Source organism: Oxyura jamaicensis, chromosome 9 (assembly GCF_011077185.1).
Source record: "Oxyura jamaicensis isolate SHBP4307 breed ruddy duck chromosome 9, BPBGC_Ojam_1.0, whole genome shotgun sequence".
Classification (NCBI taxonomy): domain Eukaryota; kingdom Metazoa; phylum Chordata; class Aves; order Anseriformes; family Anatidae; genus Oxyura; species Oxyura jamaicensis.
In genome coordinates, this window is record NC_048901.1 from 72,813 (window position 1) to 92,074 (window position 19,262).

General features: G+C 37.6%; 1 protein-coding gene and 1 long non-coding RNA gene across 4 annotated transcripts in view; one reads left to right on the forward strand and one right to left on the reverse strand.

Moving 5' to 3' along the window:
• CPB1 (carboxypeptidase B1) overlaps nucleotides 1-9,216 on the reverse strand; it is a 24,598-nt gene extending 15,382 nt beyond the window's left edge. The window contains exons 1-4 of one of the 3 annotated variants that reach the window (XM_035334658.1): nucleotides 9,191-9,216; nucleotides 5,034-5,109; nucleotides 2,419-2,543; nucleotides 611-710 (exon numbers count right to left, since the gene is read on the reverse strand). In XM_035334658.1, coding sequence (XP_035190549.1) covers nucleotides 611-710; nucleotides 2,419-2,543; nucleotides 5,034-5,109; nucleotides 9,191-9,201 — 312 coding nt within the window. In that variant the 5' untranslated portion in view covers nucleotides 9,202-9,216. Of the gene's footprint in view, nucleotides 1-610; nucleotides 711-2,418; nucleotides 2,544-5,033; nucleotides 5,110-5,213; nucleotides 5,285-6,741; nucleotides 6,871-9,190 lie in introns of those variants that run through there. The other 2 variants (XM_035334659.1, XM_035334657.1) reach the window with 2 other exon arrangements.
• Nucleotides 8,128-18,837, forward strand: LOC118171502. The gene is made up of 4 exons (XR_004753246.1): nucleotides 8,128-8,559; nucleotides 13,960-15,236; nucleotides 17,823-17,901; nucleotides 18,521-18,837. It is a non-coding gene; the product is annotated as an uncharacterized LOC118171502 (long non-coding RNA).
• The last annotated feature ends 425 nt before the right edge of the window (nucleotides 18,838-19,262 follow it).

The following is a 19,262-nucleotide window of genomic DNA, read 5'->3' on the forward strand; positions in this document are numbered from 1 at the left end:
AAGAGCGCAGAAATTAAAGAATTTTTCAAGGAAAGACAGAAAAGAGATATTCTCATACTTGCGAGTATGCAAGTATGCGAGAATAGTGTGAGAATAATGGGAGAATTTCAGATTGCATACTTGCAACTGTGATGCAATGGATGTAAGGAGCCACTGCAAAGATGTAAAGTGGGGGATTACATGGTCAAGATTATGTGTCAGGAAAAATCAGCATGGCTGTGAAGAAATGAGGGAGCAGGGGAGAGGTGGAAGATGAAGATCTACAGTTGTGTCAGGGGACTGAATCAAGTTCGTTTCTGAAACACTTTTTAGCAGAAGAGATGGGAGAATGAGGGAAAAGGAGAGTAAATTGGTAGTGAAGCATGTCAGCCTGGCCACTGGATTTCTGCCAGTTTCCCACAGCATTGGGAGCAGTAGAGAAAATATGTGTAGGTGGATGGGTTGTGCAGATTAGCTGTGTAATGAGCAAAGGAGAAGGGAAAGAGTTTGGAGGAGTTATCATATTAATGGATGGAACAGAAGAGGAAAAGAGATGAAGGCTGGAAGAATATCAGAAGCCATTCTGACTATAGAGGCCAAGTTACCAAGCTGATGAACTTCTAGACTTTACCTTTTCCCAGGTGTTGTACTTTTCATAGCTGTGACTGGTGCTACGAGCTTTGCTGTCAAACTGAGCATCCAGTGCAGTCTTCAGGTTGTTGATCAGAACTCTGCAATAAGCCACCATGAAAAGTGGAGAGACATACACTTTACTAGCAGGAAAGTAAGAACCAGTTAGATATTTAAGAATCTGCTCAGAATTAAGGCCATGTTGAATGTGAAGTGAATATGGGGGCCTGATTTATGCATTTGAAAAAAACACAGTAGGTTCAAGTTTCAACCTATTTCTTGCCTCATCCTTGCTGACAATGTTTGTAGAGTAATGGCTTCATCCTAACTATTACCTGCCTACTTACTGCCATCCCAGCAAGCCTCCAGGGTGGCAACAGTTTGATTTAGGAAGAATGCTGAAACAATAGAATGTAGAAAACCAGCTCTGCATCTGAAATCAGCTCTCTTTCCTTTGGACTGACCTCATGTTACCAGATTGCCTCTGCCTTGAGAGGAAATGGACTCTTTCTTGAATTGCTGGCACTGAAAGACAGACTGAAGCACCATCCTGCAGCAATACTGAGATGTTTGCCTGATTTAATCCAAACTTCCAGAGTTCAGGTGCAGATTGCAGGTGGCATGATCCATCCTCCAAAATACTTTACTGCTTGTGAGGTGGGCTATTAAAGTAGCAACACAGCATGGTAAAAAAATGCAGTATCCTACTGCATTGGCTGAATTTCTCATGTTCCTCTTTCCTTGGGGCTTATACAAAGGCATACCTCATCACCGAGCGTAGTCTTGAGAACCTTTTGCTACTATCTCAACCTTGGCTATCAAGGAAATGAGCTTTTCTAATGTTTCCAGGGCTTGTCTTAATATTACAAATTTTTACTCATTCAGGATATGTCCTTGATCATCTGTGATTTGTATAGAAGAGCAGGAGGCCAGTTTGTGAAGCACCACCAGCCTTCAGAACAAACAGTGCAAATGACTACATTGACATTGCCACGGCACTGCAGCTGCACTTCAAAAGAAGTGTAACTGCTTGTATTGTCACAAGGACACTCCACTGAAGTTTGTCAGGGACAACTTCCAGACATTATGGCCTTTGTTGCAATCAAAAGATTTGTGCATGGACCTGAGTGAGTTCAATGCTGTCATAAGAAAAACTAGCATATGTATAGTAACTCCTTGTTTGGGTAGTACTTCTGGGTATTACATTTTGAAATATTTAAGCCTAATTGCTCTCTCTTTGGAGAAATCACTGCTATGGATCTGCTATGTGACTTGTGTCCTATTCTCTTTGCTCCCTGGGCCCTTCACCGGTAGCTGTCTTCTTTTTGTCACCAGCTGTTTTTTTGTCCTTCTAGTTACTGTTTTCCAGCTTAGATAACTCAGTGGGGAGCTTCTCATGACTGCCCTTGGGACTCACCATTTTCTGGCTTCAATTCACTCATAGTATCATGCGAACCCTTCTGGTGCGCTTTCTGGCTCTTTCTAGACCTTTGCTGCATTTTGTCTTTAATGGTAAGCCCTTTTTGTCCTCATCACACTGCAGTGAGCTTTCACCTTGGGGAAATGCCTGATAGTAAGTCCTTGCTTCTGGTCTCCTACACCTATCCATATTTCACCTTATCCCTTTAATGCAGAGCAGGTACAGTCTGTTTGAACTGTTACAGGAAATCTGAACGCAGTAGAGGCATCCACAGGAGGCAGGAAGTTTGTGACAGGAAGGTGAGTTGACCAATAATGAAAAGATTAAACATATTTTACCCAGTATTTAATCTAATCCTATTCAAAATATAGTAGTGAGAACAAACTTACCTATACTCTACTTTGTTTTCCTTCAAAAGATGTTCAACCTCAAAAACCTTGTCAGCTTCAACTCGGAAATCAACTTGCATTTTTGGCTTTACCAGCGTGACATAGTCTGGCTGCCAAAAGTCAACCTGAAAGAAGGCCAAACAAATATATGAACTAATAAATATGTAGATGTGGCTGTGAGTTTTAGGTAAGTGTATGTGTGATGGTTGTGTTGATTGTGATTAGTACAAAAAATTTAATTCCTGTATTACACCGAATTGGTCGTGTTTACCAGAAATGTCAACCTAAGTTTTAAACATAAATTGATTAACAACATTTTATTTGATCCTCCAATTTATATGGCAGATTTCTAGAAACGGAGGTGATGATTTCACAAATACCAAGTATTAACTTGACTTTGGAGTGTATTCAATTTTTTAATTTTTAGATTACTTAATAGGACTTCACTGATCTTGCACAGTGCTAAACATCAATGCTTAGTTTTCCGACTTGTGATGCTCACGCCTATAAAATCCACCTCCTTGGCTTCATTGTAAAGATAATCTTTATATTGCTAGTAGATGTGGCATTTAAATTCACAGAAGAACCCAATCTGAGACTGAACAGAGCAGTGTTAGTGTTGTGCAGATATTGAGCTCCACCTCTGAGCAGTTAGTAGTTGCAACTGCATACGTTTGTACAGAGTACATGTTTGTACCTAACATGTTTGTACATGCTTGATTCTAAACAGTATACTTTGCTGGAGTAAAGGTTGCTAATTCAAATAAGGGTATTTAAATATACCCTCTCCTTGTTGTCTGAACAAAACATTATTACCTTAGAATTAAAATAATAAAATCAGAGAGCAAAATCTTCTAAGTGTTACAAGAAATTGGTAATCCCAGTTTAAGACAACTAGAATTTTCTGATAATTGATATAATTTACTCAATTTTATTTTTGTTATTGCCTTCTTTTGTTTAATACTCTTTAATGCTTTGATCATACTAAGTACCTCACCATTCCTTACTTTTGGCTTATTAGGGCAGTTGTAATCTGTTATTTCAAGTGTGCCATAAAGGTGTTTTTCTTTTCAAAATTGAAACAGAAGAAAACGAGTATCGCTGTAAATCAAATGGAAGGTAGCTCTGATATCCAAAAGAATATTCTGAACTTCATTTGAAAGAATCTAATGCAAAGGAGAATCAAATTTTAGAACATTTGGAACATTGTCTGCTCTGAGTATCCTGAACAGTCTTATTCTATTACTACAGCATCTGAACACATACAGATTTATGAATGCTGTACAAAATTTATGGTTATCTTTATGACGTTTTTCATTCTTTGTACACATTCAATTTGAGGTATTTGTATATAAGCATTAGACAGAAATGGCCTCCCAACTATAGTAGAGGGAGACTATGTCTATTTACATACTTTACATATATCAGCTGGGAAAGACTGTTGCCTGTATAAGTATTTTCAAGACTCATTTCACTGAAGTTGGTACGAGGAGTCTGCCTTTGGAAGATGTTGTTTAGTTCAGAATGGATAAATGACAGTGCTATTACTATTTCAGGTATTATTTCAAGATCTCTAGATTAGAGACCTATTAAAAGCCAACAATAACAAAGCTGTTTTGCCATCCTAGAGCCTTTTCAGCCTTTCATCTCCTAAAAGTAAATGAAATTGGGGCTGGTGGGCATATTCAGAAACCATGCAACTTCAACAGAGATGACTATTCCAGTATATACTGCTACATCAGTCCTAACTGATTGCTTTGTACAATAATGGTAGTTCAGGAATCTTTTATTTGGTTAAAAGAAAACAAACAATCCCTTTATCCTACAGACTTGGAAGCAAGCATGGTATATTAATTTTCTTAATACTGGCAGCAACACACCATTAGTATGTTCTTCTATAGAGTACTGATTCAGCATGCTATACTAGCCTGCTGCTGATAGTTCTCCACATCTGCACTGCATTGAAAATACCATCCTTTCATCCTACAGATAATGGTGTCTTTTTCACCAACAGCTATTTTACAACATCAAAGCTGAAGAGAAATATTGAAAACACATTTGCTGTCTTTATTGTTTTTTCTCATGTCATTATGTCATTATATATCTACATCAAGGTCAGTATGAAAAAAAATCAGCTTGGTTGGAGAGAAAGAAAGCTTTAAAGCAAAGTCAGTGAAGAAAAGATGACAGAAGAGGCTAGAGGCCAAAGAAAAGTTCAATTTGTTGGGAGCATGGATTTTTAGATTATTTTCATGAACAAAACATTTTGCCTATAATGCTAGAAGTTCTTATACTTGGAAATTCCACGTTTAATACATTCTTGAAAGAACCCCACAAGGAATATGTACTTTCAAGTTAACATATTTAATTAATAAATCCTGGTGGGCACTTTGATGTTCAAGCTGGGTTAACCAGACTTTCTAGGAAGGCATTGGAATGTATTTATGTAACTAGCTTTACCATCTTGTCTGTTCTTGTCTGGATTAGGCCTTTATTTCAGTACCATTTTTTTTTGTTGTCATTCTTTTTTGTTGTTGTTTTTAATATTCATTAATTGAGGGAAACAAGAAACGTTCTTTATGCATGCAATAGAGCTCCTTCCCCAAGTTCTTTACCTGCATTTTGCTGGCAAGGGAATTGATGATTTCCACCTGGTCCTCATTCAGTAGAATCGCACGAAACACCTTATGGCTGAAAGGAGAAAGAAAAGTGGATTTCAAAAAGGTAAGTCAATTGAAAGACTTTTGCTAATGGAGAAGAAGGTCTGCAAATATAAACTCCGTGTCTTTACATACCCATCAAAAGCAAGATTGTGTGGATAAGCAGAAACAGCTGCAGCACCTAGGAGAACCAAGAAGGCCCACATTATTTCAAAGATAAAACCCACATTTTCAGTTCTTCTAGGCTGCTTTTATAATTTGTTTTGTCCTTCTCTTTATCAAAATACACCAGAACAACCCACTGATCAGCTGACAGATTATTCCTCTGGCCATGTTATATTTGCATACTATTTTTAATGTTTGTTTTAATTCACACCTGTGAAAACAGCTGAAACTCTCAGAGGTGTGGGGGGAGAGTGCTAAGGAATTTTGCCACTTGAGCTGAATAGACTTGTGAGTTGAGAAACTGAATTTAATTTTGTTCTTTTCTGTTATTTGTGGAATTTTTATTTATTTATTTATTTTTGTTCAACACTTGGTTGCTGGATTACAATCTTTATTATACTATATTATCACCTTATGTAATGGCAGACATCTATAAGATGTTGTTGCAGTGTGATCAGTCAACTTAATCACACAGCACTGTCTCTTTTCCCGAATGGACTGGGGCTGACTCTGACAGAGGAAGAGGAAATACAGTTTGGATGTATAAATTACCCTTTTTTTTTTTTTTTTTTCCCAACAGAGACGAAAGGGACTGAACTTGTTCACTGCTCAGTTGCCTCTCTCCAAGTAAATCAGATGTCTGCAGAATTGAAGGTGTAGAAATTTCTAGTCACAGTGGAGCTGTACATGTACTCCACATAATATATTCACTGATTCTTGCATGTGCTCTAATTTAGTCATGTGAGAATCAGAGGTAAACATCTTTTAAATTAACTCTACAGTGGGAATTACCTATAGGCCAAGAAGATAAAATGAAACAAAAACATTTTTATTTTTTCCTTTCATGTTGTGTTTAAAATATCTGAGGATAGTGGATTTGTATCATGCTAAGCGCTTGCATCTGCTTAATTTTCATTAACTTGTACTTGGCATTAAATGTTACATTAATTGTCTGCTGGTGCTGTGACCTGAGGTGACTGATGTTTTTGAAAGGCAGCCCCTAAATGAATCAGTATATAAATACATAAAGAATGAAATTTGAGCTCAGTTCTGTTACACCTAAGGGACCTGGCAGATTCCAGGGTTTCAGACACAGACAATCTTGAAGATGTTCTTTGACACCATGTCTGCTATTTTGCAGGAATCTGCATATATGCATTTCATATAACGTGTGAAAATGAAATATATTAGTCTCAGAATAAAAGATATAGCGACAGTTTCCAAGTGCAGAAAGTTGTATTGTTGATGACTATTTTAAGGATGACCGTGGCATCAGACACTGCATTTTTAAAATGAGATTCTCTGGAGGCAGCTCAGTAAAGCTGCAGCAGCCTAATATACAGAATATCCCATAAATACACTTTAAAAATCAATGTACCAAAAATGCAGCAGTTTATACTTAACAATATGATAAATGTGTTCTTAAAAGGTGATTCCAAAACTACTGAACCTGCTTATTCAAAGGCTGTGTTTGCCAAATCGTACAGTTTGAACTTACTTTACAATTAACGACCTAATTTGTAGCACTGCAGGCTCTTGCTCTGCAATAATATTACTTAGTCAAGTCTCTAAGAAGGATGACAGCAGGAGTTATTCTGACAGAATGCCAAAACAATACTGCAAAGTCTTCAGAACTTTCAGTTTAAAGTTGATGAGATCTATGGAATTAGATAAAATGTCTGGTCCCATGAACACTGCAACAACAATAATGTGAAGATGATCAAGCTTAGATCTTGCGATGAATAAATAATCATAAGAAGTAATCAAACAAATTGCACGTCATCATTCCCTGTTGAGCACTAAGAAACACCTTAGAAATAGAAGACTGCTAGATTTCAATGCCTGAGTTTACTTTTAAGACACATATTTTTCATGCTGTTGGAGATTTATATATATATTTCCTTTTTCCAGTCACTGACACAACATTAGTGCCATCAGCTACTGAGCTGGAAAGAATTTCTGAATATTATAATTTCTGATGGCAGTCTTTTCTGTTTCCATCACAGACTAGGTCAAAAAGGAATCAACCAAACAATGACCTGGAATATTATTTTAATTTTTCATATAACTGTTCAATATTTGTATGATAAAGAGGCAGCATAAGGATGAATAAAATAGCAAATTAAATTTGGTTAAGCCATCTGTTCTTTTTATTGTCTGATTACAAGCCAATAACACATCAGTTGGCAAAGTGTGAGTAAACCTTGACCTTTAGGACACAGATGCACTACCTGTATCTTTGAAAACTTTCAGGAGGTTTAATATTAAAAAACAAAAACAAACAAACAAACAAAAACAAAAAACAAAACAAAACAAAACAAAAAACAAACAAACAAACAAACAAAAAAAAAACAAGGAAGAAACAAACTCAGCTGATTTCCAAAAGGAAAAGCATGTTTGAATTTCCTTCAGGACATGTATTTTTTCTAATGTTTAGGGTGAGCTATTACAGTGTCTGTCAGCTATCTCAATATTGTTGTGATTGTTCACTTCTTTGATGATTAAAATTAAAATCTATGATGCAGTCACTTGTAAGGAGTGTTTAGTGACGTGGGCTGTGAGAAAGTTTTGATACTAACAACTGGCTATATTTCACCTGAAATATATTTTTGAAGTGATTTCTTCAGTTTTAGGAATAAAAATACTCTGGTACTCCACTTTGAAAATCTTATGAAGGCTAAGTGCAAACTGATAAAAGAAAAAAATATGTATCAGTGTTACCATTTCAGAAGCATCCTTTATCCTATTGAAGCCTTTCATCCCATTTGTAGTCAAACTGAGTCCAAAAGTCTGAGGCTAAATAATAACTCTTTTTCTAGGAATTCTCAATATTTATAGATATCACAAATCAGATAGTTTGTTGACCTACTAAAAAAAAAAAAAAGGAAAAAAGGAAAAAAAAAAGGAAAAAAAGGAAAAGAAAAAAAGAAAAGTCTCTTTTAGTCACAAAATATTGCCACGTTTTATAATCTCTGACTGACAAATTTGCCTTCTTAATACTGTTTGATATTTATTAATTTCCAAAACATCAGTGAGAAACTTCTTGATGCCCAAATCATAACCCTGTTTATGTATCTCTTAACAGAATCACAGAATCATCTAGATCTTGATGTCATGTAGCAAAATCCTAGCATGTGCTCCAGACCAGCCACTCGTGTTTGAACTGTGGGGACCCTCTCACCACCATTATTTAGTAATGTGTGTGTTAGGGCTAATATTAGTATTGGAGAGTGACATTATTGAATATATTCTGAAGACCTTTGAGAGTACTTCGAAGTTGCCGGGATCAGCAGAATCACTACTCCAAGCTTTGCAGGTATTTTCTTTGTATTTATGTATTATTAATATTGCATCCTGTAATTCATCAAAGGGTTTTTCAACTTTTGTGCCCTAGGACATGCTTATAGCCTTCTGTTTTGGTAGCTATGTGTAGGTATCTTCCCTCACCCCAATTATAGGTGCAGTTTAACATGTGAACAGGAACTGGGAGAGGGAAGAGTGAGAATGATGAGATATAGGCTAGGGACCACAGAGGTAGGTCTCATGACTTTGGAGTGTGTTTCTACTTCTGCTATTGACTCATCAGGATAGAAACAAAATGTGTAATTGTTGTTTTGTAGAGTCAGTGGATTCTTGCAGAGTATCTCCTGTGGGATTTTTTTACCATTGTTTAGGATTAAGAGTGAATGTATTCCAGCTTCATCATATGACCACTGAATGAATGGCTTAGTGTTCAGAAAATATTTTATATCCTTAGCTAGAGGATGTTGTGCATACTATTTGAATTCCTATGTGCTTGAAAAGAGTGTGAAACATACTGAAATACAAGCAGTGAATAAAGGTATTGGCAGTGCCAGAATTCCCTGAAGCCAAGCACTGAGAATCTAACTGTTTAGTGCCAAGCAGAAAAAAGACATTTAATATTTAATGAAGCAATTAGAACTGACCTCACACCCATTTGTTATGGACGTCTTCTGCTTAATTCGCTTGTCCTTGGGATGCCATGTACAAGGTGTATTCTCATACTAAAGCATAGTCTGGCATCTGTAAGGCTGGCTGGGTCATGGAGGACTCAGCAACAGCTCAAAGATCCAAAAAACATAAGGTCCCTCCCCTTAAAATTCTTAAGACATTGAAATCAGCATGTGGTGTGTAGTGAGACATCATGCCTGCACTGAACAGATAATAATCCAAAAAAAGTACAAGAGTAACCAGACACTCAGCACCCTCACTGATAGGAGCCAGGCCTTTCAACTTCTTGCTGTATCTGACAAGTGTAGGAGTTTATCTTCTGGTGTGGATCAGCACAGCATTTACACTTATATAATGTCTTCATCAATGCCAGAATCAGATGCTGCTGAGGCGGGTGCTAGAGCTATACTGTAAGGAGATACAGGAGTATCTGCCCACTGCTGACGTCTCTCCAGGATATCTAATATGGGTTGTTATCACATTGTCTTTCTCAGTATTCCTCAGTTCCTATTCCGGGCTCCACAGGGGGCTGAGGGTAAATCAGGCTGTCAGTGTGCAATCATCCACTTCCAGTTTTAACATACGGATTTAGACAGACAGATGAATCTCCATTACATCTTGTTAAATGTGATCCAGATAGTGATGCTGTATTGGAGCTAACACAGCACAGCAGGGTGACCATGAGTGGGAATAAAGCCAGGTGAAATGTAATGGGAGAGTCCAGGCTGCATCAAAAATACCAGCAAGATAGGTTCAAGGAAGAGAGTGGACTGAGTGCAGTGCCTCTATTCCACACTGAGGTTTAACTGAAATTTCTTTTTACAGTTTGCTGAGTAATTTACTGTTCTGTTTTGCTTTTTGTGTGTATCGGCCTCTGTGGATGACGTAAATCATGAACATTCATCTCCTATATAGCTTGTTTGTGATCTGTAGACTTGATAATGTTTGAAGCTCAGTGCTTAGATACATTACCTTCAGCTCTGAATGGTTTTGAAATCTGGTGCCATTTGCTGAAATGCAGGTTGTATCAACCACTGCTAGACCTGGGCAAAGGTCAGGGAGTTCTACCATTTCAGAAAAACAAGACTCTTTAGAAATGAACAAATTTTCCCAGTCTGCATTTAGTGAAGAAAGATAAATTTACAAGCTGCAGAAGAAAGTGGAACTCCACTGAAAGCAGGGAGGCTTCAGCTAATTCTCTGTCTTCAGTAAAATAAGTCCCCTCTTCTTTTTTTACTACCAGAGTTTGGAGATAATTTGGTGGTGTCATATTGTTAAACAAACAGACTAACAAAGAAAAAACTATGAAACCAAAAAGATAGATTGTGTTACAAATTAGGTATTCTGTACATTGGTTTGTTCATTTAACGATATGCTCCCTTTCAAAAGACTCGTGGTTTTTAGTTGATAAGAAATATTCATAAAACTCTTCCCAAAGCAACTCATTTGACTAATAATATATACTTGGATATCATTATTAAAACATGCTAATTGCAAAAATCATAGCGATAGCTCATTCATTGTAAGTGTATGGGGTAGTAAATTAATCTGAACAAATTCATCTTGGCACTGTTTGTTCTTCTGTGAATATGTAAGTAAACAAAGCTTAAATTGAGGGGAGAACCTGTCTGATTTAGGCATTTTTATTAGCTATTTGTGAGATAGGAAAAAATAATGAAATCAAATTCATGTTACTGAAGTGTGTGGAATCAAATCTGATTGAGACATGGATTTTTGTCTAGATGAAAAGTTCCTTTTATTCACAGAAATAAGCCAATGGCTAAAGATAAAACTGGGCTTCTCAAGAATGAATAATTTACTATTTTTCAGTAACTGGTAGACTTCAAACATATGGAGACCAAAACAGACCAAAAACATATGGAGTGCAAACAATTTTGTCATGTAGACATAGTGTAATCCCATTTTCATGAATTTGTCTGGAAATTAATTCAGCCAGACACAATTCTGCTAAACTTGTATGAAAGTGGTCTTGTCAAGGAATAGAAGCAAGCTGCAGAACAGAAAGCAGCAATGTTCTTGGGAAATACATTGGTCTATACATGTAGAAATGTTTAGGCATTAGAGATGATAAGATAGCAGCTTTAAATTCAGTGTCCAGATGCTGCTGTATTATGCTCATGCAAGTCTGTATCTTTAAGTTGAATTGTTCTCCACCCCCCCACACCCCTTTTTTAATGGCAGAGTATAATTGAAACAATATTATTTTTACCAACTTAATTAGAAGCAGTTTGTAAAACTCTACATTGTAATACGGCTACCTCAAACACTGGGACCATGCAGGTCCATTTTCAGACAGAGGCTTTTTGCTACTAATTTGTCGCTGCTTCTTACTTGTGTTTCTCTGCACTTCTCACGCTCCAACCCTGAAATCACATCTGCTGGGAAGGGGTGAGGAAGGAGAGAGAGAGACCATGCTTTGATCTGCTACCTCCTGAAACATCACAGCTACCTGAAATCCTTATATTTTCTGTGAATTATTTAAACTTTTTCTCAAAAAAAAAAAAAATACATTTTGATGTGGAAATGTTGCTGTAGTGCTTCATGGAAGTAGTACAGAAGGTATCCCAAGGCCCTGTGCTCTGTTCTCCAGCTGGTATGTCACAGCCGTGATGCTCTGTGACCAAGGGCTCCAGCCATGCAGTGTAGCAGCTCAGCTGTTGGTTTGGTGCACGTGTCATCAGAAGGGATGTGATCTGGTCAAGGAGCATTGCCAGATATAAAATATACAAATATACACAGTTATGTATAAATATGGAATACATATGCATATATATGTATTAAAAAATAAGTTATAAAGAGGAAGTTCCTACCCTGATATTGTTAGCTGTTTTTTTGTCTATTCAGCAGCAGAGTGCTGATAGGAAGGTTTAGGAATTCTTTCCCCCTCTTTTGCTGCCAATTTTTTTCCTGCCATGTAAAATTTGTTCTGTTGTTGTCATTATTTTTTAATCTAATTAAATGATTGATTAATATCTACAGTTGCAGAAGTGATATATAGGCAAAGGCAGTTACGTACTTAGTGGCAGTGTAAGTTGTAGGTGAGGGAGTTGACTAAAAGCACTTCTGGAAGACTACATAGGTCCCAGGGGACAATAAGATCTGCTTTTCCTTATCCTACTGTTGTGCTCTGATTTCCATTTTGAATGGAAAAATCCTATATTCATTGGTCCTGCCCTGCAGAGCTTCATGATATTTCATAGAAGAGTGGATTTATAGGCTTTCTAAGACTTTTTACAGATGGAAAGTTCACACTTGTCTTCAAAGTGAGTTACAGTTCATACTTTTCTCCTTGTAGAATTTGTAGGGGCCTGTTGGGATGGTGACATTTCCAAACCCATATAATACCTCTGCACTAATAAATGGAGCATGGAGCTGCAATGCTTAATATTTTAGGCTTTTGAGCTCATGAAGCTATGTGGCAGGGAGGCAAAGCACTGCAATTTTGCCAGTTTAAGTCCTGATGCAAACTTGCTGTTGGGTTTTCTGCAGATTCAGGGTAAATTAATATGCCTGCTGAAACTGGTATATTAAAGGTTGCTGTAACATGCTCAGCATTTTCCATTATATGGTCTGGTAGAAATGAGACAATTACTTTGGCTTAAAGCTTTCCTGTCAGCAAAATGAGGATATTTGGGCTGGAAATACATATATATATATAGTGTGTGCATGTATATATATATGAAACAACATCTTATGTAAGATTTGGCATCAACGTAGTTCAAATTGGGTGGCAAAGCAGTTGGCTGCAACACGTGGACTAGAAAACCTAGGAATAGTCTTTAAAAATTGAAGCTGCTTGAGTTTCATCTGTTTTTTCTTTGTCACCTGGCTGATCAGATGTAAAACACATAAGAAATTCAGAAGGTGTAGTAACAAGTGGGAATCCAGGCTGAGAATAAAAACTGAGAGACTGAGATGAGGACAGTCTCATCCTGCATTTTCTACTTTATCAGCAGATTTTCAGTTCATTAGGGGATGCAGTTCTGTCTAAAAAATGTGGTTGTCATTAGTGAGGGATTTGTATTTGCATGCTCAGATACCCTGCAAGTTGTACGTGCTCACGTTTACTTGCTGTATAAGTATTATTTAAATAAATACTCCCTGTTGCCAGAACACAGTAAAAGCAGGAAAAAAAGTAATTTACAGACACAGGGTGTTCTATGTACACAAAAATTTGGCCTTGTAACTATTTCCCCTGATATTCTGGATTAACATATGCCTCAAAACCAGGAGCTGTGTAATGCAGTTCCCCAGCTGGAACAGGGTCTCTGTGCTTCCAAACCAGCCTTGTTCCTTTCTTTCTCAAGCATCACACTGTATTATCATTTTTACAAACATATCAAATGCTACCTTAAGTCTGTTTAGCTTGTTGCTCCCTCTACTCCCATAAGAAAACTATAAGAAAACTTCCTGATCATCCCTCTTCTGATGTTTGGAAACTGCCTTTTAATTAATAATCTGAATTTGTTTGTGATAAGCTGATACTCAATTATTCATGTACCAGCATTATCCCTTAGTTTACGAAGGGCTTCATTTTCCTTTCTGTGATGTATTTATAAGGAATAATCCTATCACCTTAGATTTTATTTTGCTAGACAAACTAAAGTATTTTATGGATGTTTGATGGATTAAACAAACCTTTTTTTTTTTTTTTTTTTTTTTTTTTTGTGAAACAAACAGGCATGCACTCTGTTCCTTACTGTCTTGCTCTATGTTGTTTCAGTCTCAACTTTTCTTCTTACCATGGCTTACCAGACAAGCGTTTTGGAGAAGGAATCACTAGAGACTTTGCTAATACCATCAGTACTTTCCTAACTCCTGACAACTCTTCATGTCACACATTGTAGCACGGCAGTGGCTTTCCCGTAATGGCATTGCATCAGAAGTTTATGATCAGCTTGTGTTTGACCACAACTGAAACAAGCATGTTTCTACAGACCAACAGCATCACAGCATCTTGAGCATCTGACAGAGGATGTGTAGAGATAAGTGTTTTAGTCAATCTTTTTTTTTTTTTTTTTCCCCTAGTCAGCTGACACTTTAAATTATTTCAAAAATGTCACTGTTCACTTTGTAACTTCCATTTTAAAACCACATGGACAAACACAAAAGATTCCATAGATGTTGGACTTAAGCTTAAGAATTTAAATGAAAACCCACCAAAACATTCAAAATTATCAGCACTAAATGACAGCAACAGGTCTGCAGTATTTCTTTTCTCAAATACTTATGTAAAAGCATGCATATATTTCTATTTCTTTATGGAAGGGGAAGAAGATATAGTATTTATAGGGAATTTATTATTTTTTTTTCAGTTTACATTCTAAGCTTCAAAGTTGCATGAAAGACACAATTAGTTTAGTTTACTGGCACATGACCTTTGTAAAATTTAGCAAGCAGCAATCTGAAGAATTAAAAGTATCTATTACTAAAGACAAGAGCCTTGGTTTCTGCACTGTAGCAAATGTGGAAATACTTCTGGATAAACTTAATAATTATGTAGAACAAATGATGAATGATTTTTTTCCCATCAACTCTTTCTCCTTCATTACATTCTAGATTGCCATCCTAACATCCAAAATAATAAAAACTGAAATCTTTTAAACTGTCACCATACACCAAGTTCTGTAGCACTAACTCTGAATATCATTTTTGTCTTTTCATAACTGTGAAAGAAATGAAATGCCAGCTTGCTAATTCCTCTCACTCACCTACTAACTAACCAAGTTCTGTTTTAGTCATTGTATGCTGCTGCAGACACACAGGAATGTGAGGGTGAAGCTCTTCACTTAAATGGCTGTTTTACTGCTGCTTCATATCTGGGACCAAAGAACCATAGAAAATATTGGGAAGATAGGTCTGGGATACCTCTGACTTCCAATCTACTAACAGCAGCAAAATGAAAACTGGAGACGTTGAATGATAATAAAACAACTGAGTTGGTAAAAACTCGACTGATGGAGCTCTCATGTGGAACATATTGTGTCTACAATGTTACAGGTCATTTCCTTCGCCTTTCTCTATAAACATGTTTTTCAAATTGGTTTCAAGTTGGTCCAGCTGCTTCAAGCACAATATATTGAAAGCATATTAATATGACAGATAGCTAGCAGCTGTTGTTGGAAAATTGACAAAGCAGAGGGTAGATGTTGCTTTGGAGGATGAACTTGTGCTTTCAGACACAACATCTTCCTCAGTATTTTGCTTCTCTATGAATTTTAATTTGCAAAGGCTGGGGCAGTGACACAGAGGCCACATTCTTTACAGATATAACTTTAGCAAATGTAGCCATGCCTTATAAGAAACAGATATGCTGAGGGACTTATCAAGGTAATGAATGAGAGAAAGAAGTGTTCTCAATCTCTGCAATTGCTCCCTCTATTAAAACTATTGAAGATTTGTACTGAAGATTTGGAGATAGTGTATATAGCAATACAAATGCTCCTGACTGAATTTGTTCCAGAGGTGACCTAATCAATTTAATCATATATTATTCTCTATCTCTTCAATTCATTTTATTTTTATTTTTATTTTTTTAAATATAGTTTGGTTAAAACACGGGAAAGCAATACTTTCCTGTAACTTTTCTGTCTAGAAAGAAATACCATTTTTTCTTTTTAACCATTATTCCTTCTTGTCTAAAACATTTAATAAAAATGTAATTAGGTTGCTGTGAAGTAGCTGAGAAATTTTTGTTTAAAAAGAAAATTTGTCATTCTGTAAATAACAGAAGTGAAACCTTTCATTCGTTTATTTTACCATGGCTCCTATGAAGTTTTGTTTCAATATCATTCAGAACTCAGTTCCATTCCTCTTCTTTTAGATTGTTGCTTTTACTCCAGAATTGACCCCAAAAGGAGTCACTTCTGATTTGTTTGCAAGCTAGACCAAGTTTTTTGAGACTTGGGGAGTGGAGGGAGTTACAATTTACATGTAAGGACAATTAACTGATATATTTTGTAATCTAAGAACCTTCTGCATTGCAGAATACACGAGGTTTGCAAGCTTGAAGACTTCTACATTAACATTAATGTTTTTAAGGTTTTATAAGCTCTGCAGAGAAAATTATGAACCTTGTAATGCATTTGTTCACAACACAAAAGGTTCATCATAAACATAAGCTACTGGGACTCATGCCTCTTTCAGAACTTACTAACAAACAACATAAAGCAAAGAAAGACTTTCCTGCCGCCTTTGAACTATATACGCTGCCACCAGAATTTGTAAGCTGTTTTTTGAGAGAGGCCGCAAGTTCTAAAAGAGTCGAAATTAGTTCAAGAATGTTGATCTTAATGTTTTCCTGTGAAACAACACCTATTAGAGGAATACCATCCTAAGGAAAAAGGCAAAAAACACCCCAAGTTATGCTGAGGCCAACACTGTTTCTAATAAACAGCAGTTAAGTTAGTCTGCTATTATAAACTTCTGCAAGAGTTGAGAAATCCAAAGCTGATGTCTTCTAAGTGAATTATTCTATCAGTTAACCCTCTGCCTCAGAAGCCTTCTAAACCAATAGAAAGTTCCTCACAGGTTTGCTAGTCCATCACTTTGATTCCCAAATGGAAAATCTCTGTCATTCCTGATAGCTGGCTGAGCTACCTGTTCTTAAAAATTTCCAGTACTAGAAATGACACATTTTGCCTTCACACGTGCTATAAAAAGAAACGATAACCTCTTTAAAAACAAACAAAAAAAAACAAACAAATGAAAAACTGTTTATGAATGGATAAAGTAGGTTGATCTTTGAAATATTTGACTTGCCTGTTCAAGAGTTTCATCACTAGGCCAAAGCCAGACTGTGCTGCCCATCTCTTCCCTGTGTGGCTTTTTAATGCATGCTAGAGGTTTCGGAGAAGCCTTTGGTTTATCTTGAATCACCTTAAATCTCCAACTAAACTCAAGCCCAGGTGAGACCAAGTCTTAAAAAGCTAGATGTTAAAACATGACTGAAATTTTTCTGTTAATCCCAACCAAAGCAGGGCCTTTTTTTGAATTCTGAGGTGTGATTTAGGTATTAATGTGGGATGCAATCCTGGTGCTAGCTAAGTTTGTGTGGAAAACGTCTATGTCCTAGTCTCCTCCATGGTCAACTTCTGGCTCCCAAGACCACTACCCAAGTAATTTCAGATTTGACAGCATGTTTCTTTCAGGGTCAGGCCCAATGAGGGGCAGCAGGGTCAAACATAGGCCATCAGTCTGTGGGTCAGGTCTGAACCTAGGGTGCCCATGCTCAGGAAGGACTGGAAAACACTATCTTTCATTTTGGCCTAGATTAGGACAGGTAGCCCCAGGCTGGACTGAAATGTGGTGCCAGGTGGGACTGGTCTGGTTAAGGCCCATAAGTGCCCTCAGGGCACTGAGGCTACTCCCTCAGGAGCGAGGCAGTTCCTTCAGAGTGCACCTGAGGGAGAAGTCCTGTCAAGAGCAGTATGGGAAGGTGCAGTGCCTAGCTCCTCTCTTCCCTCTGTAATGGGGAAACCTCTTTTGGGGCTGGGTCTCCCCCGGCCCCAATTTGAAAGGAAAACATGATATTTAGGCTGTAGGGAGGGAAAGACTTGTGTAACTGCCTTCCTTTTTGGCCAGCAGCTTGTACCAGGCTCCAGGACTAATGCCACAGCTGTGCCAGCCATCGGCATACAACATTGAGACTCTGCTGCTGGCTTAGGTAAGCTGTTAATTTGGTGAATTCTGATGTGACAGAATTAAAAAGATATCCTTGCCCTTTGTGCTAGCTGAAAAGTGAAGTAAATGTTTTCCTGGTTGATGTCCCACTGAGAGTGCAAATGTGACATCTGTGAGTTGTGTTTGGTGCTGGGAATGTGAGATTTGCCAGCAGTGAAGTTACACTGTGGCTCGGTTTATCTGTGCATCTGTAAGAATTTAAATTGTGAGGATTATGTTGGTTTGGTTGAGAAAGGAAGCACACAGCCAAATTCTGATCTCAGATGCATGTGTGCAGCTCCCAAGGCAGCAGGGCTGCATCCTGGCTCAGCACATGGCCTAATGAGGTCTTGCATGATTGCACACTGGAGGGCCAGCACACAACTGTTCTCTGTTTTGTTTTGCTCTCTGCACTGCAGCATCTGTTTTGCTTCATCATTTTTTAAAAGAAAACCACAAATATTTTTCATTAGGGAACTGATAAATAACAGTGCTTATGTTTTATAAAAAGTTTTTTTTTGGGGGGGGGGGGGGGGGGAATGGTCATTTTTCTGGTGTCTAAAGTCCTTGTGTTTGGAGTTGAGTATTAATTCACAGATTGTCTCTCATTGTTTTGTTCTCAGCTTGGGAAATCCTATGGGGTGTTCTCCCTCAGGAAATCACAGGTAATGATGTCTTAGTGTGATTTATTTTTATTTGTGCATCTAACTTTGCATAGTATCCTCTTTCACAGCAGTATTTGTATTTCTTGGAAAATTTGGCAAACAGGAGTATTTAACAATTTGTCAATGAAAATTTAAATGGTTGAGACTTTGTGGATGCACTTGATACTGACGTGAGGGGTGTGATGTAATAATCTTAAAGGGCTGTGGTCAAAAGATTATGTTACGTTGCTTCCATCTTAAAGCAGCTACCTGAGAGAAAATGTTTTCTAGCAAACAGAATAGAATAGTTTGCTGTTTTCTAGCAAACAGCCTAGAAGAGAGGGATCTGGGGGTCGTGGTAGACAGCAAGTTGAATATGAGCCAGCAGTGTGCCCTGGCAGCCAGGAGGGCCAACCGTGTCCTGGGGTGCATCAAGCACGGCATCGCTAGTAGGTCAAGAGAGGTGATTGTCCCGCTCTACTCTGCGCTGGTGCGGCCTCACCTCGAGTACTGTGTGCAGTTCTGGGCACCACAGTATAAAAAGGACATGAAACTGTTGGAGAGTGTCCAGAGGAGGGCTACGAAGATGGTGAAAGGCCTGGAGGGGAAGACGTACGAGGAACGGCTGAGGTCACTGGGCCTGTTCAGCCTGGAGAAGAGGAGGCTGAGGGGAGACCTCATCGCAGTCTACAACTTCCTCGTAAGGGGTTGTCAAGAGGCA